Source organism: Suricata suricatta, chromosome 3, assembly GCF_006229205.1.
Source record: "Suricata suricatta isolate VVHF042 chromosome 3, meerkat_22Aug2017_6uvM2_HiC, whole genome shotgun sequence".
NCBI lineage: Eukaryota > Metazoa > Chordata > Mammalia > Carnivora > Herpestidae > Suricata > Suricata suricatta.
In genome coordinates, this window is record NC_043702.1 from 132141853 (window position 1) to 132168776 (window position 26924).

A 26924-nucleotide genomic window follows, 5' to 3' on the forward strand; every position below is an offset into this window, starting at 1 on the left:
TGGTGGTTAGCTGAATGATACAGCTCCAGATCTGACTCAATTCCACAATTTGTGGATAACAACATACTTATTTCTGAATGTAGTCACAGGTGGAGGTTACATCTGACAAGGTGGCACTCAATTCTCTCCTTTTGTTTATGATTAAAAATATTCATATATAGAAAGGTTCTTTTGGGGGGCACCTGAATGACTCAGTTGGTTAAGCGTCTGACTTCAGCTCAGGTCATGATCTTGTGGTTTGTGGGTTCGAGCCCTGTATCGGGCTCTGTGCTGACAGCTCAGAGCCTGGAACCTGCTTCAGATTCTGTGTCTCCCTCTCTCTTTCTGCCCCTCCTCCAGTCATGCCCTGTCTCTGAATCTCTCTCTCTCTCAAAAATAAAATAAACATTAAAATTTTCTTAATTTGAAAAGCTTCTTTTTAAAAAATTACTATTTCTGTTAAGTTTTTGTGGATAAACAAAATGTACAACAAAACCCCTAATACCATGACTCTCAAACCTTAAAATGCGCAGAATCATGCAAGAATTTTCCCGAATGCAGATTCTAATCCAGGTCCAGAGATCCTGAATTTCTAGCAAGTTCCCAGGGGGTGCCAGTGCTGCTGGTGCATGGACCGCACTCTAAGTAAGCCGTCCCCCCAAATCACCTAATAGATTATACTGGTTCCCTCCTACAAAACCTTTTCAGGGCTGTCTACTGTTTACCAGGGAGGGTCCTACTCCCTCGGGAGAGTGAACCCCCTTGTGATAGCCTCGGCTCTACAACTGCCCTCTCCCTGGCGCAGACGCCACCACGAAGCGGCCACACCAGTTCTGCGCTGTTTCCAAAGTGTCACACACACTGCGTGTCCCTGATTTGGTCCCACCACCAACATCTTCACCCTCCTTCAGGGCCTACTTCAAATGCCACCTCCTCCAAGAAGCCTTCCCAGCCCCCTAAGAATAAAAGTATGTATTCTGCTCACCACATCTTGCGTTTGACATTCAAAAATCTACACCAGTGTGTCTGGTTTTCTGGAAGGTTATGGCCCATCCAATAAAATACTGAAACTCCCTAACCCAGGACTTAAAAAGATATTCAATTTTCTATGCTTCACACCCTTGGCTTCTGAAGAAAGGATTCCATCATTTGATCCTCTGAGGAGTTAAAAGAGTCCATAGCATCAACCACCCAGACTTTTGGCCCCAAGACGAATATTTACCTAGAGTACTTTCAAGCACGCTAGCACCTGTCTCATCTACTCAAGAACATCAGTCCCATAGTGGCCTGCACCCCTGCCTTTTTCTTCAGTGCCTCCCACATTCTTCTCAAACTATCACCTAGTTCACACACACGCACACACACATGCACACGCACTGAAAAAAACTCTCCTTGGCTCCAGATCATCCACCCGCCCATTTCTCTTCTCTTACAGCAAAACTCCTCCAAACTTCTGTCCTCTCTTGACCCTCACCTCCATCCACCAAAGCTGCACTTGTCAAGGGGACCAAAGACCAACATGTTGCAAAAACAGTAGTTGCTTCCCAGGCTCCTCTTGCTTGACATCTGAGCAGTATTAGATAGAATTGGTCACAGCCCCCTGAACTCCTCCTTTGTTTGTCTTCTGGATACAACTTCTTTCTTCTCCTTCCCCACTGGCTGCTCTGTTCCAGTCTCCTCTTGCTGGACCCTCTACTTTCCTAACTCTCAAGGAGGGACCCGAGGCTCAGTCTTTGGATCTTCCTCTTCTCTATCTACCCTTTGTTCTCAGGAGGGCACACCTAGTCCCATAGTCTGAAATGTCATGTATAAACTAAGGAGGCCCAGATTTATACCTCCAGTCCAGACTTCTCCCAACTAGACTCATCCAACTGTCTCAAAATTGGTACGTCTATGACGAAATCACTGACACATGCTCCCCACCACACCTGCTCCTCTTCACCAGTCTTTCTTATCTCATAAAGCCAAAGTTCTAGTGTATCAGTTGCTCACACCACAGCCCTTGGAGGTGTCCCAGCCTCCTCTTTTTCTCTCGCATGCCCCATCCACCTCCTCAGTACCACCTGCCACCACCACCTTCAAGATCTCTGCAGAGGCTGCTCCTGCTACAAGCTGCTCCCACTTTCACTCCTACTAATGGCACCACCACCACCACCACCACCAAAACTACTACTACTTCTACTTAGCACCACCACCACTGCTAGTAATACCACCCCGACCCCACACCACCACCACCACCACCACTACTACTACTACTTACCCTCCCCACCACCACCACACTACTACTACTTAGCACTACCACCTTACTTGTAATACTTACCACCCTGATCACCATACTACTACTACTACTACTACTACTACTACTTCTACTTACCACCACCACCACCAGTACTACTAGTACTACTTACCACCACCACCATACTATCACCACCATCACCACTATTACTACTACTACTACTTACCACCACTACCACTACTTACCACCACCACCACAACTACTACTACTTAGCACTACCACCACTACTAGTAATACTTACCACCCTGATCACCATACTACTACTATTACTTCTACTTACCACCCCCACCACCATCACCACCACTACTACTTACTACCACCAGCACCACCTGACTCCTTCTCCTCCTTAAGTCCATGCTACCAGCATCCCTTACTTGGACCCTTGTAAGCATCCTAACAAGGCTCCTTGCTGCCATTCTTGCCCCCTTCCCAATGCCAGAGTCTATTTTCCACGTAGATCCACAAAAGCCTTTAGAAATACAACTCAGGCCATAGCACTGCTCTTCCCAAAACCTTCTAAATTCTTCTTATGTTCCTTACAAAGCTTAGCCTGTACCCCATTCGGGACACATTCTGCTCCAATATCACCAGAGCAGAAAGCCCAGGCCTGGTACCCTCTGTGAATTAAACTCTCCTTCAGGATCTACCTCCCGTTGCCCTCCTGCCATCTTTTTTCTGTGGAGTCCTTTCCCCTCTGCTAAATACCAACTTCATAAGAGCTGAGACTTATTTATTTTGTTCATAGCTGTTTCCCTTAGCACAGGGCCTGGCACATGGCAGATGCCTAATACATTTTTACTGAATGAATAAATGAATTATCACTGGACAGTAAAAATATAACTCTATGATTTTATGCATTATGGGAAAAACCATGACAACCTTAGAAAGGAGTAAGAAAACTACTGAATTACATTCTTTTACGATAAGACGTTTGACTGAGAGCCTGTAACACAGAGAGAAGGCATACTTACTTCCGGATCACCGTCCTGGACTCTGATGAACTGGGGCTTTCATCCTCTTCACAGTTTGGGCTTGTCAGGTTTCCATACCTTTATGGATCAAAACAAACAAAAACACCCACTCAGTGGTGTTGGAGAGCAACCGTATTCCATTTCAAACACCAGATAACTGCTACACTTTTCAGGAATAAATAAGGAAAGAATAATTCTGAAATAGCATCAAAAACTAATGCTGATATTTACTTATTGGGCATATAGACAGCCTAAACAAAAAAGTGATTTAACAGTGAATCGCACTACTTAAAACTTTCTCTTAAGAGCCAACATCTCTGTGAAATTCTTTGGATGAAATTGGGCTTTGCCTCTCAGCAGGAGGGTCCGGTATCACGCGCTGCAAAGACGGTAGACTGCTCGGGGACTGGAGACACGGCCGCTGCTCCCTCTACTGAAGGATCGTGTGGCCCTGCTTGTGCCTTGTGTCGCCTCCACACTTGCGCCACCACGCGCGCCCAGTGACGACTCTGTGCTATGCCCACGAGTCTGGTCTCCTCGAGGAGAGGTCCTTGAGGAGGAGGGTTATGGGAGTAATTCTGGACCCTCAAGGAGTGGCTGGGAGAAGGACTGAAGAACAGGATTTCTATGCAACAGGGAGAGGAGCCAGGGGACAACTTTTTAGAAAGCGACAGGTGCTTCAATTTTTTAATTTGTTTCATTATAAACTCAAAATTTAGTAAATAACAAGTAGGTCCCTAATTACAGTTAGCTGTCCTGCCAACTCCATATGTAAGCAAGCATATATATTTTGTATAAATATATGACATTTTGTTTCGTTCCGAACGTACACTTTAAATTCGTGAGCAGTAGGTTTTTTAGTAACTCACAACGAATCCCCTATTTCTGCAGTTTCTCCCTTCCCCTCAATAAAGAATCCAGAGATTTCTTGGCATTTCACAAGCTGGTACTCTGTCCCAAAGTTTTGATAATAGAAATTCTATAATTGGTAGGTTTACATTTTTAAAGAGAACACTTTTGTCCTCTACTAATGGGATTAAAGGCCCCAGTACCCTTATGTTCCTTGTTCCCAGGATTTACAAATCCTTTTAAAAATAAAAGCCCACCATCTGCTCTGACCGAACGCCAGCCCATCTGGTCCCCCGTCACCGTATCCTGGTAGGTTCTAGTCTGCACCCTTAGGCATTGGCCCCCCTCCCCTCCACCTGCTCCTTTCTCCAGCTCATCAGCCTTATGGACTTCTTGGCCTCCTGAACGTATTTTCCACAGGCCTGCACCCTCCCTAGCCCTCTTCATTCTGTCCGCACCTGCTATTTAGAGGGCTTCCACAGCCACTCTTTGCTTTTCCTGAGATAAGAACTTAGTCAGATTAAGATTTATTCAGCCCCACATGAGCAAGGCAGGGATGGGAAATGAGACTTCTCCTAAACAAACAGAGTTCTTGGCTTTCTCCTTGGCCACCGTCAGAGTGAACGATGCACTCGTCTTCTCTCACAACAGACTTTGCGGTTTATTGAAGTAGGAAAGATCAGCGGGTGGAGAGCAGGGCTCTGGGACAGCCACTCTACCTTCCACCTATCTGACTAGAGAGATCCAGAAATTCTTCTCCTGCCGGCCCACAGGGACCAAACGTAAGACTTAATCTTTGTTTTTGTCATATTCTATGTTAGTTCATTAATTCTCTCTGGTTATCTGTAAAATGCTGCATCTTTTGTATTCCAACTGAAGCTACAAGCAATAGAAAGGGAAAGATCTCCTAATATTTCTCTTTTTAGAGCTGTCTGTACTACAAAGTTCCTGATCTTCTTCTTCCTTGTCTTCACTGTAGCTTCTCATACTTCAGTGTTCTTTCTCTACGTCTTCCAGACTCGGGGCCGAGCTGCCAGTTGGGATGACATAAGCACCTATCACAGCTCCCCTCTGAGAATGTGAGGCCACAGGTCCAGTCAGATGGTGTCAAGAAGGACTAAGCAACTCACACTGGTGAGTGATGTTTGCTCTTGCTAATTAACCCGGTACCATCTGCTCAGAACGTGTACTCAGAAGACCCCACAGATATCTCTCTCAGCCATTGAGTGTCTACAGATTCATGATCAGGACCAGAAGGATTGGTTGACAATACTTTGGAGACCAATGAGGACCATCAATAAGAAGGCAAAGCATGTGTGAAGCGTGCACGGTCCAGGTACCCAGGCTACTCTTCATACAGTCCACCAGGAAATCCTCTGGGCTCTGCCTTTATAATGTACTCTGAATCCAAACACTCCTCATCACTTCCAGCCTGGCTCAAACTACCACCACCTTTGGTCTAGGTCAAGGTCACAGACACCTAACCAGTCTCCTGGCACCAGCCCAGCTGTCACAGTGATCTTGTTCAATGAAAACCACAGCACGGCACTGTTTGGCTCAGAACCCTCCTGTGGCTCCCATCTCACTCCGAGGAAAGGCTAAAGTCACACCTGCCTCACAAGGCTCTAAAGGACTTTCTCTGACACCTCTGACCTTTTCTCCTACACCCACTCACTTCTGCTTGGCCTCACTGGCCTCCCTGCTGCTCCATTCACACCAAGCATCCTGGTGCCTCTGAATCTCTGAGCTCACTGTGGCCTCTTCCCCTCATCCCCCACGCCAAGAGCTCCCTCCCTCAGCTCTTGCTGGCCTCTGCTCAAACATCACTTTATCAGTGAGGCCTCCCCTGGCTGCCCCATACCACCACTTTATTTTCCTCCACAGTCTTCTGTGGGGACTGTTTAACTTAGTTGTTGTGTTAATTGTCCACTGGAACATAATCTCCATGAGAACAGGATTTCTGTCTCTTTAGCTCACTACTCTGTCACGCTTCAAATGGTGCTGGGCTCCTGGAAGGCATGCTGATGGTTACGTTTGGGGGCAAATGGATGTCTGGTGGGGTTTCCCAAGCAGACATGAAAACAGACTTCTCAACTACAAGGCTACTCAACTACTTTGTTGCTGCAAAGATACCATCTAGCTTTTTGCTTATACAAGTGTCTTAACCTGTCTCCACCTTCATTCCTAAAGGTCCAGGATCATAAAAGAGCTTTAGGATAGCTGTGACCATTCCAAAAATCTAACATTGAAATACAAAAGAAATAAAGTTCTAAGACCTTAATGCTGAGGTCTTAGAGGCATAAGCAGTATGAAAAGACAAAAGAAAAATGCATATACAGTTTTACAAAGGAGACCTTCAGAAGGGAGATAAAATTAAAGAGCCTATAACCCTCTGGAATTTTATGGGGAGGGGATGATAATTTGCCCCTGCACTTTTCTTATCATTAAAAGGAATTAACGCCTTACAGAAAAGAAACTAGACCAACCCTGGAATCAAGAACTCTTTAATGTTCAGGCTAGGTCATCTGAGAGTTAGTTTTACTAGATTAAGAGAGTTTCTTTGATGTTTCTTGGACCCTCTCAGAGCTTCCAATCAAAAACCAAAGTCAAGTGCAATTCATCTACTCCAGGGGAGTAAATAAAAGGGGTGTGTGTGTAATTAATGGCAGTAGAATAGCTACAGACAAACCTGTCAACAGTGTCACCTCCAATTTCTGCAGTTGCCTTCGGATTTAAGATCAAAGCTTCAGCCTCTTAAGAAGGCTTGCCAATGAGAAATTGGCCTCCTTTAAACGGTAACTCGTAAAACTTAAATTAAGATACAAATTGTCAGAATGACTTTTGACATGGTTTTCCCTGTATCACAAGGCAAAAGAAAGATTTACAGATGTCTCTTAAAGTACAGTCTTAAGCAATTATTTACTGCGGCCTAAAAACTACCAGAGAAGGAAAAAAAAAACAAAAAACATAATGTTTAACTGGTTGCTGATATGTAAGCAGGAAACAGTTATTTCCAGAGGGGACACATATTATTGTTTGGAGCCTATCTGAACAAATGAAGTGTTTAATATGTGTTTGAAGAGAGGACAGAAGCATTTGTGGTGCAAAGAAATCCTAAGATAAAGTCGTCCCCAGGGATAGACAGTCCTTCTGGTAGGGGGCACTTTCTAATTTTTGCTCTGTAACAGAAAAGTCTCAGTAATACCAAACCAGGATGGGGGTAATCCTGGAGAACATTTCAGGCCCTACTAGATTCCACCAAGTGGCCCAATAAGAATGGCAGATAATAATTACTGGCTGCTTCCCACATGCCAGGTCCTGTGCTAAGCACTCTATGTGGATTGTTTCATCTAATTCCCACAAGAATCCTCTATGGCATTATTATTATTATTATTCATATTTCACAAACAAGAAAATGAAGCCCAGAGAGCTGAGGTAATTGGCCCTCGAAGACACAGCCACTAAGTGGAGCAGACACGAACCAGAGTCACCACCAGAACACACAAGCTAGAGTTATTTATTTTATGTCTCCGATGCGCCAGATTATATGTTCTGTGAGGTCAGAAACCTTGGGCTTTTCGTCCACTTCCCCAATCACTCATCTTTTTACCCATCCAGTCTTCATCCAATGAGTATTTGTTAAGGCCCATGTGCAGCTACTATGCTCGGCACTAAGGATACAGCCCCTGTTTCCACGGAGCATGTGCTGTAGTGAGGGGAGGTAGACAATAAAATAAAAATGAGTTAACATATACTAAGTCAGACAGTGAAATGTGCAATGGAAAAAATTGAAGCAGGCAGGGGTGATCAGATGTGATAAAGGCCCAACGTGAACGTGACAATGACGTGAAATCCTCCAGAAGGTGAGGGAGTAGGCTCCACAGATCTCTAAAGAGTCTTCCAAGCAGAGTGGGGAGTGATGGCAGAATGGTGTGTTTGAGAAACATCAGGAAAGCCAGGGAGTAAGAAGCAAAGGGAGTAAGCAAAGGGAGAGGAGAAGGTGAAGCACGGAGGTAACAAGGACAGATCATGAGGGTTTGATAGGCCACGGTGAGGACTTTGGTTTTATTATTTTATCTTGCTCACTGCTGTATCCCCTGAGCCAGGAATGGAGCCTGCTCTTAGCAGACGCTCAATAAACATTTGCTAAATGAATGAATGAATACCACCTACTACTTTAAATAAAGGAGAGGCTGGAGAGGGAAGAGAAGGGAAGAAGCAACTTACTGGGGGTGGATGAAAGAACAGAGAGGAAGAAGGAAAGGAAAGAGAGACCTCACATGAAGCTGCTGACTCCAGGCCCTCTGGGAGTCTTTGCTCTTCTAATAAACCCCAGCCTATAAGCGTCCGAGGCATTTTTCTTTAACTGACCCACAGGAACACAGGTCAGGTATGAGAAAAATGTTCAGAAGCTGACCTTGACTCAGAATGATACGGGTGAAATAGCCAGCAGATGTCTGGAACACCAAGGAAGCTTTGATTAAGACTGTGGACTGTATCCCACAGATCAGTAAGTGGGTTGTTTTTAATCACTCTAAATATTATCCTTCACTGTAGGCACTTCTCCACCCAAATCTGACCTCAAAAGTGGGTCACTGCCACCAAGCCTACCTTGGAAAGGTTTTGTTACCACCATGGAGCTGCTTATCCAAAGAGAAGACAAAGGTCAAAGACAACAAGGCAAAAACTCTGTTTTTGTGCAAGGGGCCAGTGATGCTGAGCAGAGAAGCCAGCAATGCACTTTCCACTCATTAGATCTGGTTCTCCAGGCACTTTTGCCATGATTAGACAAAGCTAGAAGCCTCCGAAAGAGCTACTGTCCTCCTCTCCAGGCCTTTCCTTTGAAGGGCCCTCCGTCCTTATTATCCTTCGATTCTCCACGTCATCTCCATAGCAGTCCCTGACAGTTAAGGTAACATTAACAGCGAAAAATGCCTAGCATTTCTGCTGCACTTCACAGTTACAAAATGCTACATGGTTATAAAATGTTCCCCTAACCCCAACCCACAACTGTTTGAAGAAGGGACCAAATCCCTCTTCTTCCGGAGAAAGAACACCAACCGGTCTCTCCTGCTATAACTTGTTTCCATCCAAATTTAAGATTATTTGTTAAGTGTGATGGATTTCACACCTCTGCTGTAAGGTTTCTTCTATTTTCCACTCCAAGGCCTTGTCATCCATTTCTCTTCTCTGATCTGTTTTCTGCCACCAGGCTTGGCGGCTCTTCAGGATCTCCTCCCTCCATTTTTAGCAGGTAAGCAGTTGCGAACACTCAACTGTGAATGCATCTTGCTAGCACACTGCCAGGAGTGCAGCCGCAATGAAGGACAGTAGAAGAAACAGGACTGGGTCTGGGGCAGGGAACAGGCAACACTCTGAGAACCACAGAGGCTGTCAGCAGGTCAAGATTTGTCTTAGGTTCAAGATGAATTAATACAACCTTAACAAATCAGGACAGGGCCGTAGCTCATTTCCTCCAACCACAACAGGTGCGCCTGCAGAGCTCATCCGGAAACTTACGAAATGTGCATTGTAAAACCTCCTACAAGAAGTATGAGGGTAGGATTGTGGTATCTGATCATTTTTAGGACTACTTTTCTCTCCTATGCTTACAAAAATTCAATGTAGCATTGATTTATATGTCATTCCCAAGGGCTAAGTTCTCTCTGGCACATATATGCATGCATACACATGTTAAAAAAAAAAGGCAAATAAGAGAAAAGTGATAAGAAAAACATAAAACTCAAAATCAGTCCCTTTCAGTTTTAAAGATTCAGATACACCTTTTTTAAACCATTAAATTTACTTTAATGAAATTAATAAATATAATTTCCAGAACCATACTTATTTGCCCCATCATGATATAAGGTAGGAGCACTGCCCTCCTCTGACTCATAACGGCCACCTACCTGTCATGTCCCATCACCCATGCTCAGGAGCCTTTTCCTGGAGGGAACTTGGATGAACTTATAAAAGTCTGCGAATCCCTAAACCGTATGCAAAATTTAGTGATGTGCCTCTTTTTCTATATGAATAATGATCCATAGTTTCTAGCAGATTCCTAAAGGGGCTTGCAAATCATCCTTCCCACCAACACCTAGAAAATGGTCAAGACCACTGCTTTTGATTATCAAAGCTGGACTGAAAACCAGAATATATTCCAGTTACTACTCAGGATATACGTATTCTGCCTTTCAGGTTTTTTGGCAGTTTTGTGGTTTCCAAACAAATGCACATTAAAAAAAAAAAAAAGCCTGCTGAGCAAGTTGGTATCCTTTCTACAAAAGAAGGATAACTATGTGTCCTCCCTCTCTTGGTCAAGTGACACTTAAAAAAACAAACAAGGTACTTCATAGATATATTTTGATCTCATTTGAAGAAAAGAAAGCTAGCCTAGTTTGGCTGTGACCTGAGGTGATGTCTTTGACAGCATCCCTTCAAGGTCAACTTTAACAGAACCAGCGCTACCAGCCTGTTAAGTCAGGGTTCTACAATCACCACACTCCCACAGAGAATTCCCGCAGTGCATCTGGGTGAAAGCTGGGCCCTTTGGCAAAAGTAAATAAAGATTTACCAAAGGCAACCAACCCAGCGAGGAGGAGAACTTACTTCATTTTCCCTCAAGTGATTAGGGTTGGATGTAATTCTAAAACAGTATGGAATGAAATTTTTCTGGTTAACATAATGCTAGGGCGTGGCTACAGAGAGAAAAGAATAACAGTGTTTGTCATTTTGAGGCTAAGCCCTGTCTTTGATTTCCTGCCATGCTTCCCAGCGCTGAGTGTGTGAGCCACGGCTGATCAGGGCATGATGTCCTGAGCAGAACAAAGGTAAAGGTGAATGAACACTTGACCCTCACTTCCTTGAGCAGCCTTGAGCATTAGATTTTTGGAGTCCATCTCCCTGACAAGAACTCATTATTTTTATCAAACTGTGAACAACTTCTCTACTAGACCAAAAATTTTATTGATGTATTAGTTTTCTGTTGCTGCCACAACAAATTACTACAAACTCAGTGGCTTAAACACAAATTTATTATTTTATAGTTGCATAGATCAGAAATCCAACACAAAGTTTCAGCAGGACTGTGTGTTCCTTTCTGGAGGAAAGGAGTCTTCCAGGAGAGCGCTGAGACTCCTATCTTCTCTAGAAGATAATTTGTTTAATTGCCTTTTCTAGCTTCCAGAGGCTGCCTGAAGTGCTTGCTCACTGTCCCCTACTGCCATCTCCAAAGCCAGCAGCACAGAATCTCTCTGATCCCGTCTCCATCCTCACATCTTTTTCTCTGATTCTCTCTTTTGCCTCCACCTTTCACTTTTAAGGACCCTTGTGATTACATTCGAGCTACCCAAATAATCCAAGATGATCTCTTTATTTTGAGGTGAGCCAATTAGCAATGTTGATTTTGCTTTGCCTGAACCCCGACATATTCATATTTCAGGGATTAATACTGGGCATCTTCGAGGGGGTATCATTCTGCCTGCCATAGATGGGTATGTAAATTATCACAAATGTTATATCTTCTATCATTTTATGAGCTAAACTCTTTTTCTCCACCTGATAAATCATGAAACAGCAAGAGTACAGGACCTTTCAAGAAGGATATTTTCGATTCTCTTTTCAATGTTAGAAGCATTGATACCCAAAGATTCTCAAAGCCCTTGTTATAATCCTCTTTTCTTTCAGCAAATATTTTTATCTTCCTAACAGTCACAGGAAATAAGATCTAAGTCCGATTTATCTTCTAGCAAGCTGTCTTTATTTTTTTTAATCCATAACATCTATACCATCCAAGAATGCTCTTGCCTGTGGGGTCATCAACATTCAAATCAAGAGAAAATCTATTTAAATTCATTGCCACAACACAAATCTTAGAATTGGCTTTTGTTTTCTAAGAAATTCTCACCCTAGCAGGATGTCCAGTATTGTCTATATTTTAAACTGAAAAAGGAAACAAAGGAATGCTAGGATTTCCTGAAAGCTTTCCTACTTTATGAATGGGATGAGCGTGCTGGAGCCAACTGGCCCATAAATCTCAACTTTTTCAGGGCTGGTAGGACAAAAGACTCAATAGGTGAGCCACTGTATTTGCTTCCACTTGATTTTGTGGTGAGTTGGAGAAGGGAGTTACGAAAATAAATTAAGAGAATGGTACAGCATTATTTTGAAAAACTTGCCTATGTAAGTGGTAGAAGTTAGATTTAAATAACTTTCAGAAGAAACAGAAGTGTGGGAAAAATCCTATTATGAGTTTAAGAGTAACATTTAAGTGTTACTGCTGTAAGAGATCAGCACCTGGCATTGACTTATGGTTCCCATTGTTAAGATGCTCTGAGGCCCTAGTCTAAGGTTAGATTCCAGAATTTGCTCCTCAGAACACTCTGCTCATAACTCTCTGGACTTGGACCTGAAAGAGCAGAGGGAAGATATTAGAAATTTTGCTTCCCACTAAAAGAGAAGGAAGTAATGGAACCTCATGAGTACTGCAGGCAAGCAGGACCTAGGAACTTGGGGCAAGCACATAGTCTAATTCCAGAACTAAATTTAAAAATTATTTTTAAATAACGTTTAACATCTCAAAACACTTACCTAGTTCCTCATGCTAAGAAAGCATTTGAGAGCTAAATGTAGGTGTGTTCTAAACTTTTAAGAGAAGGTTTACTATGACCACCTCACAGCTTCCAGGGGAAATAAAGAGGCCAGTGATGCTGAGCAGAGAAACCAGCAATGTGCTTTCCACTCATAAGACATATGCTCAAGAAAATGAGAATAAAGCCACAAAGGGGGAGAAAATATTTTCAAAAGACATATATGATAAAGAACTATTTTCTAAAATATACAATTACTCTTAAAATTCAACAGTAAGAAATTGTACAACATGATTCAAAAATTGGCAAAAAGAACTTTCAGTTTCCAGTGCAGCATGCAAAGAGCTTACTAATGGCCACTCCATCCTAACAAATGAAAAGCTGACCAAACTGGAAAATGAGCAACTATTCTCAGATCCATCAGAAAAGTAAGGCCACAGGGCAAACCATTGCTCCTCGTAACTGAAGAGACAGACAGGTATATACGATGAATCACAACTTATTGCAGCAGAAATCCCCATGGGAACCAGTCCCAGGGTAGGAAAACCTGAACTGCAATTGATGAATTACTGGACACTCAGTGTGGACAAGACTAAGAAAAAGAAACTACAGGAGGACCCAGTCACAGATGGGCTGCCACACTTTTGTGAGTTATACCTTCACAAATTTGACCAGGTTCCCATTGAAATTATCAGAAAAATGTCTCCTGGTACTTCTAACACAAGAAGGTGAAAAGGAACCATCTTGAAATGCACCAGAGTCTCTGTTCATAAGAACATCTACTCATAGGACAACTATTTTCCAGAGTCTCATCTATCCAGACAAAAGAAAATACCCAGCTCTAGCCTTCTCTAGCCTTAGTTGCTAGCTGATAGGTTGTTAGTTGCTTTTTCCCACTTCAGCTGAGGGCGGTACTGAGAGCCAAACAGCAAAAATCCATCCTGAGAAAACATGGCTGGTGGAAGGTGACAGTGTCAGGGGCCCAGCCACAGCAGAGGTACATTATTTGAGTCTAATTCCCTTCCTCTACCTTTCTCTCTCTCTCTCTCTCTCTCTCTCTCTCTTTTTTTAAGGAAAACATTAGTTCAGTTCCAAGTCATGTGTGGACAGGGGTGAGAGGGGATATTAGTCCAAGGGAGGAACTTCTGCAGGAACCCCTGAAGGTCCTAGGGGAGTCCTTGCTGAAGGAAATACTCATCTCCAGGTCTCCCCACCTTCGCTATCCATTCCCTAAGGGACAAGAGGAGAAAAAGGAATAAAGCAACCAAGAAGCACTGGTGAAGTTCATGGTTCAGGGGTACAGGCTCACTGTTATAATTATAAGATTATAGAATGCTTCTCTTTCCTCCACATTACAAGTACATTATGAAAGACTGATTTCCTTTTACTGGGTATGTCACATCCACCTTTCATCAAAATATTACAAGGTATGCTAAAAGCTAAAAACAAAACAACAACAACAAAACCCACCACATTTTGGAGACTGAATAAGCATCAGAAAGAAAGTCAGATATAGCAGGAATGGTAGAATTATCAGGTTAGGAATTTTTTTTAACTATGAAAAACATGCTGAGGAACTGAATGGAAAAAAAGACAATATACAAGGACAGATGGATAATGTAAGCAGAGAAGTGAAAATTAAAAAATTAAAAAGAAATGCTAGAAATCAGAACATTGTTGATAGAAATGAAGAATGCCTTTTATGGATCCATTAATTGATGGGCATGGCTGAAGAAAGAATCTCTACACTTGAGAATATAAAAATAGATAATTCTAAAACTGAAAAGCAAACCAACAAACAAAACAATAGTACACACCCCCCCTGAAAAAAACAGAATATAGAGCACTATGGGACAATTACAAAAGTTATAACATATGTGTAATGGGAATACGAAATGGAGAAGAAACAGAAACAATATTTGAAGGAATAATGGAGGAATATGAATGAGAGTTTCCCACAAATTAATGTTAGATACAAAACCACAAATCCAAGAAGTTCAGAGACACCAAGAAGAATAAGTGCCCAAAACACCACACCTAGGTATATCAGATTCAAACTTTAGAAAATGAAAACTAAGAAAAAAAAATCTTGAAAAAAGCCACATCAAACAAAATAAAACAAAAAACCACTTTACTTGTAAGGGAACAAAAATCAGAATTATATCCAAGTTCTTCTCAGAGGCTAAGCAAGAAGAAAGTGAATGGAAATATTTAAAATGTTGAGAGAAAACTCCAACAACCTAGAACTCTGTATTCTTCAAAACTATCCATCAAAAGTGAAGGAGAAATAAAGACTTTCTCAAATGAACAAAAACAAAAACTGAGGGTACTTTACCTAGTATATCTGGTTTGCAAGAAATTTTAAAAGGAATTCCTCAGAGAGAAGGAATATTATAGAGATCAGAAATTCATATCTACATAAAACTCACATGAGAAAAAACAGATAATCTAAATAGAACTATATTAAAGAAATTGAATCAATAATCAATATCCTTCCAAAACCAAAAGCATCAGATCCAGATGGGTTCACTGGTAAAATCGACCAACATTTAAGGAATAAATTACATCAATCTCTACAACATCTTCCAGAAGACAGGATTGGAGGGACTACTACCTAACTCATTCTATAAGGCTAGTATTGAGCTAAAACCAAAAGTGGACAAAGACATTATATGAAAAAACTATTGGCCAATATTTCTCATGAATATAGATGCAAAGATTCTAAAAAAAAATAGCAAATCAAATCCAACAATGTAAAAAAAAGAATTAAACACCATAACCAAATTGGATTTATTCCAAGTATACAAAACTAGTTCAACATTTGAAAATCAGTTAACGTAATCCGTAACATCAACAGGTTAATGACAAAAAAAATCACATGATATATCAACAGATACAGAAAAAGTATATGACAAAATCAAACATTCATTAATGATAAAACTCTCAACAGACTCGGAATAGGGAATAATTTCCTCAACTTGATAAATAACAACTATAAAAATCTACAGGTAACATATTTAACAATGAGAAACTCAAAGCTTTCCCACTAAAATCAGGAACAAGGCAAGACATCCCCTCTTACCATTGCTTTTAAACACTGTACTGGAAATCCTACCTAATACAAAAAAACAAAAACAAGAAAAGGAAATAAAAGGCACACAGATTGGGAAGAAAGAAATAAAATTGTCTTTCTTTGGACAACTGACAGGATTATCTATATGGAAAACCTGAAAAAAATCAACCAAAACCTCTGGGAACTAGTACATGATTACAGTTAAGACTGCAGAATGCAAGATCAACATACAAAAGTTAACTCCTTTCCTATATGCCAACAATTAACAAGTGGAATTTTAAATTAAAGACACATTACATTAGCATGTACCCCAAAATCAAATACTTGTGTATAAATCTACAAAAAAAGTTAAGGATTTATATGAGCTACACTACAAAACTCTTATGACAGCTATCAAAGAAGAACTAAATAGAGAAATGTTTCATGTTCATGGAAAGGAAGACTCAATATTCAGGGTGTCAGTTCTTCCCAACTTGATCTATATATTCAACCCATTCTCAATCAAAATCCCAGCAAGTTATTTTGTGGATATTGAGAAATGAATTCTAAAGTTTATTTGGAGAGGCAAAAGATCTAGAACAACCAATTCAATATTGAAGGAGAACAAAGTCATAGGACTGATGTTACCTGACTTCAAGACTTACTGTATACAACTACAGTAATCAAGACTACATGGTATTAGTAAAAATAAATAGATCAGTGGAGAATAGAGAACCAGAAATAGACCCACATGAATACAGTCAACTGATCTTCAACAAAGGAGCAAAAGCAATACAATGGAGCAAAGATAGTCTTTTCAACAAATGATGAATGAACAACTGGATATCCACATACCAAAAAAATTGATCTAGACACAGACCTTGGGCTTTTGCAAAATCTACTCAAAATGGATCATAGATCTAAGTGTAAAACATGAAACTATAAAACCTCTAGACAACAACATAGAAGAAAACGTAGATGGCCTTGGATATAACAATGGCCTTTTCTTTCCTTTTTTTAATGTTTTATTTTTTGAGAGAAAATGAAGACTACAGGAGTCATGAGCAGTTTGTCCACCATTATATTCAGACAATGGAATGCTATTCAGCACTAAAAAGAAATGTGCTATTAAGCTGTGAAAAGACATGGAGGAGCCTTAATTACATGCTACTAAGTGAAAGGAGTCAATCTGAAAAGGCTACACACCGTATGATTCCAACTATATGACATTCTGGAAAAGGCAAAACTGTGGAGGCAGTGAAAAGATCAGTGATTACCAGGGATTGGGTTCAGGGGAGGAAGAGCTGAATAGGCAGGACATAGAGGATTTTTAGGGTGGTGAAACTCTTCTGTATGATACTTTAATAATGGATACATGTCACTACACATTTGTTCAAACCCATAGAGGGTACAATACCAAGTGTGAATCCTAATGTAAACTATGGACTTAGCGTGAAAATGATGTGTCAATGATTGTTAACAAGTGTACCATTCTGGTGGAGGATTTGACAATGTGGGCATGTGTGGGGACAGGAGGAAATCTCTGTACATTCCACAATTTTGCTATGAACCTTAAACTTCTATAAAAATAGCTTTTTAAAACTATTTTCAAAGTTAAAAAGAATTTTAATGTTTTATTTCATATTTTTTGAGAGAGAGAGACCGGCAGACCATGAGCAATGGAGCGGCTGAGAGACAGACAGAATCTGAAGCAGGCTCCTGGCTCCGAGCTGTCAGCACAGAGCCCAATGTGGAACTCAAATTCACAAGCAGTGAGATCATGACCTGAGCTGAAGTCGGACACTTAACCAACTGAACCACCCAAGTGCCCCTATTTTTTAAAAAAGTATTGTTTTAATGTTTATCTTTGAGGGGGGGAGAGAGAGAGAGAGAGAGAGAAAGAGAGAGAGGATGTGTGTGTGTGTATGTGTGTGTGCGTGTGCGTGTGTGTGTGTGTGTGTGTGTGTGTGAGTGGGGAAGTGGTAGAGTGAGAGGGAGACAGAGCATACAAAGCAGGCCCTGCACTGACAGAAGAGAGCCTATGTGGGGCTCAAACCCACAAACAGTGAGATCATGACCTTTGCCAAAGTCAGACGTTTAACTAACTGAGCCACCCAGGTGCCCACCAAAATAGTCTTTCAAAGTACAAACGGAGCCCTCAATGCTTTGACAGTAATGGTACAAATCTTTAGATTTATTTGTCTATCCCACTAAATGGAGGCAGATTCTGGGTAATGTTCACTATTGTGCCTTTCAATACAAGGGTTCATAATAGACATGAATAATATATAAACATTATTTATTATTTAGATAATTCCTAGGCACCTATTTCCACATACCATTCCCCTCTAAGGATTCAGCTGTGAACAAGATAGACATGGTCACTAAGTAAGGGAGACAGTCAAGAAATGAGAAAGATAAATAAGGAAGATAATTTCAATAGTATTAAGTTCCAAGAAGAAAGAAAAAACTAACGTTAATCTCCTAAACACTTCATTTTTGCCAGCCACTATACTAAGAACTTATATTATCAAGCTTAAGCCTCATAATAACCCTATAAATATTAGGGTCATTATTCATTCTAATGTTGTAGATAAGGAACCTGAGGCTAGTTAGATAAAGTAACTTGCCCAATGCTGCAGAGCAAATCAGGAGTGCAAAACTGGAATCAAATTCATTTTTGACTCCTGAAACCATTACACTCTATGCCTCACACATGAATCTCATCCCTAAAAGACAGAAAAATTGCTTTCCCATAAAGCATCCTAAAACACTTAAAGGAAAGGGAAACATATTTGCCATTATGACAAAATCTATGGAAATAAAACGTTTTCAAGCCTCATATTTTTTTAAGTTTCTATTTTCCAGTTAGTTAACATACAATGTTCTATCGGTTTCAGGTGTACGATATAGTAATTTAACATTTTCATACATCACCCTGTGGTCCTCACAAGTGCCCTCCTCAGTTCCCATCACCTATTCATTCCTCCCCTCGCTTTCTCCCCCTCTGGTAATCATCAGTTTGTTCTCTATAGTTAAGAGTCTGTTTTTTTTTTTTCTCTCTCTCTCTCTCATCTTTTATTTTGGCTTATTTGTTTTCTTATATTCCACATATGAGTGAAATAATATGGTATGTCTTCCTCTGACTCACTTATTTTGTCCAGCTTTATATTTGACTGACTCTGTGCTGTGGAGGAACTGGCTTCACTTCATAAGATCAGCTCCATTCTTACTGGTTATTGGTACATCCTAGTTTACATATGAAGGTGTTTCTACCCCAGGTATCATAAAGTATAGATTTAAGATTACTATCTCCATAATGATAATATATTTGCATAAATCCTCCCAAGCTTTCTCACTTACTGTACCCCTGTCCTCTAAGAAGAGTCCTCTTTGGGAAGCAGAAGACTCAGGTTGGTGGATCTGGCCTGAGTGCATCAAATAAACAGAAACACTCCAGACACACAGACCCAGCAGTGACCTATTTAAACACTCCCAAATCACTGGCCAACAACCAGTTTTGTTTGGGTAATATCTACCCCCCCATCCTCTCTTAAGGTCTCTGTTACAGAATCTAGTTCTTATGTCCCAAGGATTATATCAGTTTTAATTATACACATTGACTTGTATGGTGATTTAATGTTACTCTTCCTCACTAGTCATTAAGTATGAAGAACAAGGAGTCATGACCAGTTTGCCCACCTTATACACAGCACCTGTACAGTACAGTATGTGATACATATTAAACATCTGGTAACTATCATCTGAATAGATGAGTGAATAGGAACTTCTCTTAGGTTAAAAAGGAAGTCTGTGGGCCCTAGAATTAACTAAGCCATGGTGAGAAGCACAGAAAACTGGATTTGGTGAACTGCTGATAACTGCAAGTAAGAGATAATATCAGCAAACACATGGAATTAGCTATATATAACTTCAAACCACTGCCTATTGGTCAATCACAAAGACTCATGTAACAGAATGAAAAAATCTTAAATCATTTGAAGTTCCATACAAGAAAAGCCACATGATTGGAAGTCTTTTTTTTTTTCCTACTTCCTTATTTCCTTTTTTTTAATAGTTTATTGTCAAATTGGTTTCCATAAAACACCCAGTGAAGTCTTAAGAAAATCAAAGTTTGACTTCAAAAAAGCTTTCCTCTAGGGGCAAAAGAAAGATGGCAGCCATCTGCCTTCAATCCATTCTTGACTTGTTAGGATTAGCACATCCTATGGTAATTTCTCAGTGTTGAGTTCACAAAAGATAAGCAATCCACTATTAAGAAACCAAGAGAAATCATAAAAAAATTATATCAGAGACTCACAAACAACTGTACCACAATTTACTAACAAAAAAATAGTACATCAAACTCATCTTCGGGGTAAGTTTGTGCAGTTTAATTGCTTACCTCCCAATTACAGACATGAAAACTCCCAATGGCCAATTTAAAGCCAAGTGTTTCACCGGTCCATGTAATACAAACATCAACATGAATATTTCTTTCTCCCATTTCCCACTCACTTAGACCTTGTGACCAGATGTTAATCTTTGTTCAGTTTCAACCAAAATACAGATTCTGTGAAATACACTTGGTTTCACACACTGTATTTTGGTTGAAACTGAACAAAGATTAACATCTGGTCACAAGGTCTAAGTGAGTGGGAAATGGGAGAAAGAAATACTCATGTTGATGTTTGTATTACATGGACAAATTCACATTTCCATGGAGGAAGCAAAATAAGCAAGTTTTATTTTTCTGAACTTCCGCAGAACATGTTAAGTTCCATTTCTACACAAATTTAAGTGGTTGTCTACTTGTTTTACGAGTGTGAGCCTTATCTTTTGCAGTAAAATACTAAGTTCTCAGAGAGTGGAACCAGGATTTGCACAGCATATATAATCTGAAGGGTCCTCTCTAAGAAAAAGAAAGAAATTGCGAATATAAATGACGTAGAGGTCCTGCAAGTAAGTGAGGGGCCTTGGAGCTTAAGTGCCAACAGCTTCACAGCAAATTCACCACAAGGATGAAAACCTACCAAGCCTTATATTTCCATTTCACCCAAATAGTGTCTTGCAGAGTACTAGGAATTTAATAGGTATTCAGCACTGTTGATTCCACTCATTTCAGAAGCAAGCAAAGGACAGGAGTTGGAGATAAAATTTAAAGCCAAGCCTTGGCTCATCCAACAGGACAAGATAAATCTTAACTCTTTGGTTCAGCTATACCTTAAATGATGGTTTGAACTAAATGTAATTTGGATTCATGCTGATTCTGTTATTTAATAACTGTCATCTAGTTAATGTTTTAAAAATCAAAAACTGTGTACTTCCTACGAAAGAACAAAGAGGTTTTAAAAAATCATCAAATAAAAGCTGGATGTACGTGAGGCACAGACTAAACACTCCAGTTCCTGTGTGTATAGCCACTATTTTTGATGAACAGCTGGAGTTCACGTGCACTCCTTTACTGGCTGTGGACATCTGTGGCCCATTATCAGTAGAGCTACCCATAAAAAGAAGAGGTTGTCAATTCCAAAGAAAACTTGTAGGAGTTTTTGATGTGTTGACCTGTTTCCTCATACTGTCTGCCAACACTATACTGCATATACTGCATCCTTTCTATATATATGGATAGAAAGAAAATTCATATCATTCTCCAAATTCTATTTATAGGTGTTGATATTATACAAGCAAACAAACTGTGAAAGAAATGACTTACTAATCCCATAAGTTTATACTCTAGGCTTAACATTTTTAAGTGCTTAACATTTTAAGTGCATACAAAAAAAGTACACATCTTCCTATCTATGCTGAAGTCCGGAGTTACCACAGCCAGATCAATGTATGATAAAGGATAGGCATTTTTCAATGTTTCTGAATATGAACATATGAATAACCATTGGTTCAAGTGATTTCACTCTACGTTGCATCTATGAGGAAAATAACTTGAGAAAAACCCACTGGTATCAATAATCTTAATAACCTTGGAAGAGAATTTTATTATTAAAGGCCTTATTTAAGAGGGATAGATATGACCACATAAAAATTTTTTTAAATGTCTTCATGATAAATATTAATAAACAACTTTTAAAACCAAGGGAAAAACAAGGAAAATATTTCCAACACATGATAAGCAAAAAACTAATGTCATAATATTAAAGAGTTATAATTAGATGACAATAGTCCCAAATAAAAATAAGTAAAGGATATGAAAAGACATACGAAAAAACACAAAGGCACAGTAAATGTTTTAAAGATGCTAAACCTCACTTTCAAATGTAAGAAACTTGAAAACAATGCACTATTTTTCAATGGACAGATGACGGTAGAGATGGTTTCAAGGGCAGAGGTGGAAATATTCACAGTTCTCAAAGGTGCGGGGAAAGAGAGGAAACAAGCTGCTCATTCTCTGAGGACAGAGGTGTAGTTGGTGTGACTTTCTGAAGGGCAATTTAGCAGTATCTTTCACCTTTTAAGATATTTATATATTTTGCCATAATCGGTCACTCTTCTCTGAAATGATCGTATAGAATTCTCAAACAACTACTTGGAACATAGATGAATATCTATCACTCTTTGAAGCATTGTTTAAAAATTTTAAAAACAGGAGTGACCCAGGTGGTTCTGTTGGTTAAGCATCTGACTTCAGCTCAGGTTATATGATCTTAGGGCTCATGAGTTTGAGTCCAGAATCGGGCTCTGTGCTGACAGCTCAGAGCCTGCAGCCTGCTTCAGATTCTGTCTCCGTCTCTCTCTGCCCCTCCCCCATTCTCTCTCTCTCTCTCTCTCTCTCTCTCTCTCTCTCAAAAATAAATGAACATTAAAAAATTAATAAATAAACATTTTAAAAACAAATTTAAAAACTGGAGAGAACTGAACTGTCCATTCATAGAATAATCTATTCAATAAATACTATAAAGCCACCAAAAAGAATATGGTAACTCCATCGCTATGTGATTTTGAAATAACTTACATTTCTTAAGCTTTCAATATGCCGGCCATTGTTCTAAGCCTTTCACATATGTTAATTCTCTTAATAAATAAAAAATCTTCAAAACAGAGAAGTAAAAATACAAAGTTGCAGAACAGACTCTACTATGATTCTATTTATGTCATATAAAAATATGATACTTTTGATAAATACTATATGAATAAATATTATATAAGTTTATATAAATGCATATATATGTATATGCATATAAGCCCAGAAAATTTGGGGAAGAATACAAAAGGAATGATTTATAGTGATTATCTAAGAGGAATGAAAACTGTTTACTTTTTATAATTTTCTGAATTGTTGGAACTTTTTGCTATACACACGGATACTTCTGTTTTTAAAATGTTAATATGTGTTACCTGCCTAATTAGATTATGGTCTAATTTGTCTTTCTACTTCTACAATTTTTTTTAAAAGCCTAATAAAAGATATTTGGGGAAATGTAGCAGTATGAGAAAACAGAAATGTTTCTTTCTATACCCTTCTATAAGCACATGACGCTTCCAAAACTTTGTAAAAACCTAGTTAAAAGTCAGTATTCAACTATCCCAACAAAAACAGCCTATCTCATTTCCTTTCTTATGCAGGAAACCCCAAAATATAAGGACTTAAATGAGAACTCTCCTGTCTCTAAAGCAATTGTTTGGCTGATGGTTTTTGTTTCTCCCAGTATCAAGTCAATTTGATAACAGTTTACTAAAAGATCAAGTTTAATTATAAATAAAGCAAAAATAAGGGGGGGAAACAGAATTTTGGGTGTGTGAAATATAACATACACCGCTCTGCTATCTGTAACATATGACCTAACAACATAAACCGAGGATAATATTCAAAGAGCAGTCAGTGCACAGTGATTATTAGCAATATTACCACCGCCATTATTGAAGCTACAATCCATTCGATTCTTTCTATGGATCTAATACTGGGCTCCATACTTCACACATATTAGCATATTTAATTCTCCCAACGACCTAATAAGATTCCTAGTTAATGGCTTATTTACTAGAATAATATAAAATTCTTAAAATATGGAGAACATTTTAGGGGGCAAACAGTAACTGTGATCTATGTACAACGGAGTGTAGATTTATGGCATGAACTCCCCTATGTTTTATAGATTTTTCTAAGGTATTTCTACCAGAAGTAAACCACAACGTGGCTCCTGAAAGGTCTTCATGCCACTTGTTCCGTGGTTGTTCCTTCTAGTGAGTCCTTTCTCATACAGCTCTCTCAGCTTACCGAGTGCAGTGACTCAGAAACTCAGGCCTCCACTCTGCTCAAGGCCTTTCTTATGCTTCTGTCATCTCTCAAACTCCTTTCAATTCTTACCTGTCCAGCAGCAGTTCCAGCACCTCTTTGGTGGAGGCAAAGCCTCTGTACGTTGACAGAAAGATGCTGATGTAGGTAAAGTCATTGTCCCCAAAAGCCGTCAGCAGGTTCTCCACGAGCTTCTCCAAGGTCCCCGCCTTTATGGTCCTGATCTTACAGGTCTCATACTGACTGACCGTATGTCCTGGAGGGAGCTGGTCCCCTTCAACCTGCACAAGAAATTCATGATTATGATCAGCAAAAAGTCTCCCTAAAGGAAAGCCACAATCGCTGGAATGGTGGGAGCAGAGCCGATCGTGTTTTCCATGCTCCTCTTTAACTCCCCTACAAGCCACGTAAAGCAATCCTCTCACCCGTGGGCGTAGCAGAGTGAGGCGGTGGTGACGGGGCTCGAGCTGCTTTATTTCATAGTGGCTACACTTGCTTCTACTTAATCCCCTGTCAAGAACTAGGTTGCTGGCCTATTTTATCAAGAATGTTTTCTCTGACCCTGGGATCAAGTTTAGCAAAAGTTATCAATCATCTCCTTTGTACTGTACCATGGCAAGTTGTCAAACTCATTCTAAAAGACAGATCCTACAGTGGCGTGCTGGAGCTGACTCCGGCTGGTTTTGGAGAGCTGATTGTTAAATTTTTAGGATTTACATGAGTCGGTTGACATATTGCTAAGCTGAAAAATGAGGAGTCTATTCAAATATCTATGGAGATGTGACCACGATCCGGGGTTCTTCAGTCCACAAGAAGCAATATCCTTCCTGATTCGACATCAGGCAATCAACATTATTGACCAAGAAGTGGCTATACCAAACAGCACTGGGCTAACCTCGGGGGAGTAATGGGAAGGGTGGGCGGGTGTATGATCCCTGCTTTCTGGAGACTTGCGAAGCACAAGAAAAGACGTGCTCTTGAGGAGGAGTTATCACATGAGAACGAAACTGAATACCGGCAGGGACAACTGCACCCTGGCAGACGTAAAACCTCAGAACTGATTATTGATAAAGATACGTAGAGCTTGAACACTGAGTAGGAGGGAAGAGAAGGAAACTGAAGAAAAACAGGGCTGGACCTTACATCCTGCAATAAATCTGTGCCTAACAAATGATACAAAGATGCAAGTTTCAGCTTAATTTGTCCTTCATTAGCACGAAGGCGACCTACCCAGAAGATCCTTTGCTAAAGCAAATAATCACTGTCAGCAATGCAAACAATCGCTAGGCAGGTTTTCTGAGTTGTAAGTTTGAACTGCTGTATGTCAGATTTTCCTGAATTGAAATAACCAGACGCGTGAAAATTAAGGAAGAGGAGCAAAGAAGAGGGAACTGCTTCTCTAAGTGATTGCACAGTGCTCGCTAAGTAGCTTTCTCTTCACCTGGCCTGTCAGATGCAAAACCACTGGGAGGAAACTCGTGGGCAAGACTGCCTCCAGTAGGCCCGACGTGGTGGCGATCGCTTTTAGAAAAGGGTTAGAAAAGCGGAATGTCATTACATCTAACTGCTAACAGGAATTAACATTAAGACTCCAGCTTCCACAGTGGATGACTTTATTTCTTTATTTCACTCTCGAAGGATGCTTTCATTTACCAAGGGAGGGATCTGGTTCAGGCAAGATACCGAACATTTCTGTAGGCCTCGAGGCCCCTTCCGCCCCGACTCCGATCACAGACTGATAACGTTCTTTATCACTCTATATGTAGTTTGAAAATAGGCCTAATAGTATCCTCACGGGAGTGTCAATGCACTTGAAGCAGAAACTATAAATGAAAAGGATATATGATTTCAAAGTCTAATTTCTTGTTTTACTAGTTAGTATGGTGTTGTCCTAAGTGGGTGCTATAAAACACTTGTTCTAAAACAAAAGGTCCTGTGGTCAAGTTTGGGAACTACAGAGTAAACCAAAGTCAAATACATTTCTTTACGACAGAATTTCTTAAAGTCTTCAACATGCTAACACGTCATGAAACGCTAAGAGAGGGATATGTGATCGTGATACATGATCCTTCTAAATGGACTTCCCTTTACTTCTCACCGCATCTTACAGATCAGTCAGAATCAACGTACTTTGGAAAACATTAGCTTAGTAAGTCACTGTGATGCATTTAAACCATCATTCACTTTTGCCACTTTTCACTTTTAAAAAAAGACATTATGAAACACAATGTTAATTTTTATCTTCAAACATCTCTATCCCTTTGACTTCTTTCTTAATACCAACATATAGGGGTGTTTTCTATGTTTTACTCTGTCTTTTCAAAAGATCTGGTCCCAAACAAATGATCAGCCTGATAATATTAAAAAGCAGTTTAAGAAATAAGGTTCAGGGTCAAATGTTAACAACGATGAAAGGAATGGCTTCTCATTCTCCAGGGATAGTCAAGCTCAAGTTCTAAATCAAGCTTCCTTACCTTGTGACAATGTTCCCTTACCAAACAATTTTGCGATTTGAGGGTTCTTCTTGTACTCACAAGGCAAATTCCACTTTACATCTTTTCTTATGAAAAGTAAAAGCTATTTAAAAGAACGGATTTTTCCCTGAGCAACGATGTAGCCAAAAATTCACACACACAGAAAAATGTTTGTCGAAGGGCCTGATGAAGTGGGTCCACTTTCCTGCCAGAAAGCAGAGTTGGCAGGAAGCCAAGGCTCTCCCTTGGGAATTGAATCCTGTTACTCATTAACCCAGCCTCTTCCTTTTGGTCCTCCTTTTCCTCTGGAAAAAAAATCTCAATATGCGTGCCTGATCCCCATACATCTCCAGAATGGTTTTCATCCCTCAGTGTTTGCGTCTGTACATTAGGAAGAACCAGGTTTGAGCTAAGAGAACAGCTAATAAAATACTTTGAATTATTTAGATTTTAAGAATTACTGG

At 40.0% G+C, this 26924-nt stretch overlaps 1 protein-coding gene across 7 annotated transcripts in view; it reads right to left on the minus strand.

Annotated features, from left to right (window-relative positions):
* RGL1 (ral guanine nucleotide dissociation stimulator like 1) overlaps positions 1–26924 on the minus strand; it is a 241101-nt gene that overhangs the window by 59600 nt on the left and 154577 nt on the right. For all 7 annotated transcript variants that reach the window (XM_029935212.1, XM_029935209.1, XM_029935215.1 and 4 more), the window contains 2 exons: positions 24059–24267; positions 3247–3324 (listed from right to left, as the gene is read on the minus strand). In XM_029935212.1, coding sequence (XP_029791072.1) covers positions 3247–3324; positions 24059–24267 — 287 coding nt within the window. The remainder of the gene's footprint in view (positions 1–3246; positions 3325–24058; positions 24268–26924) is intronic.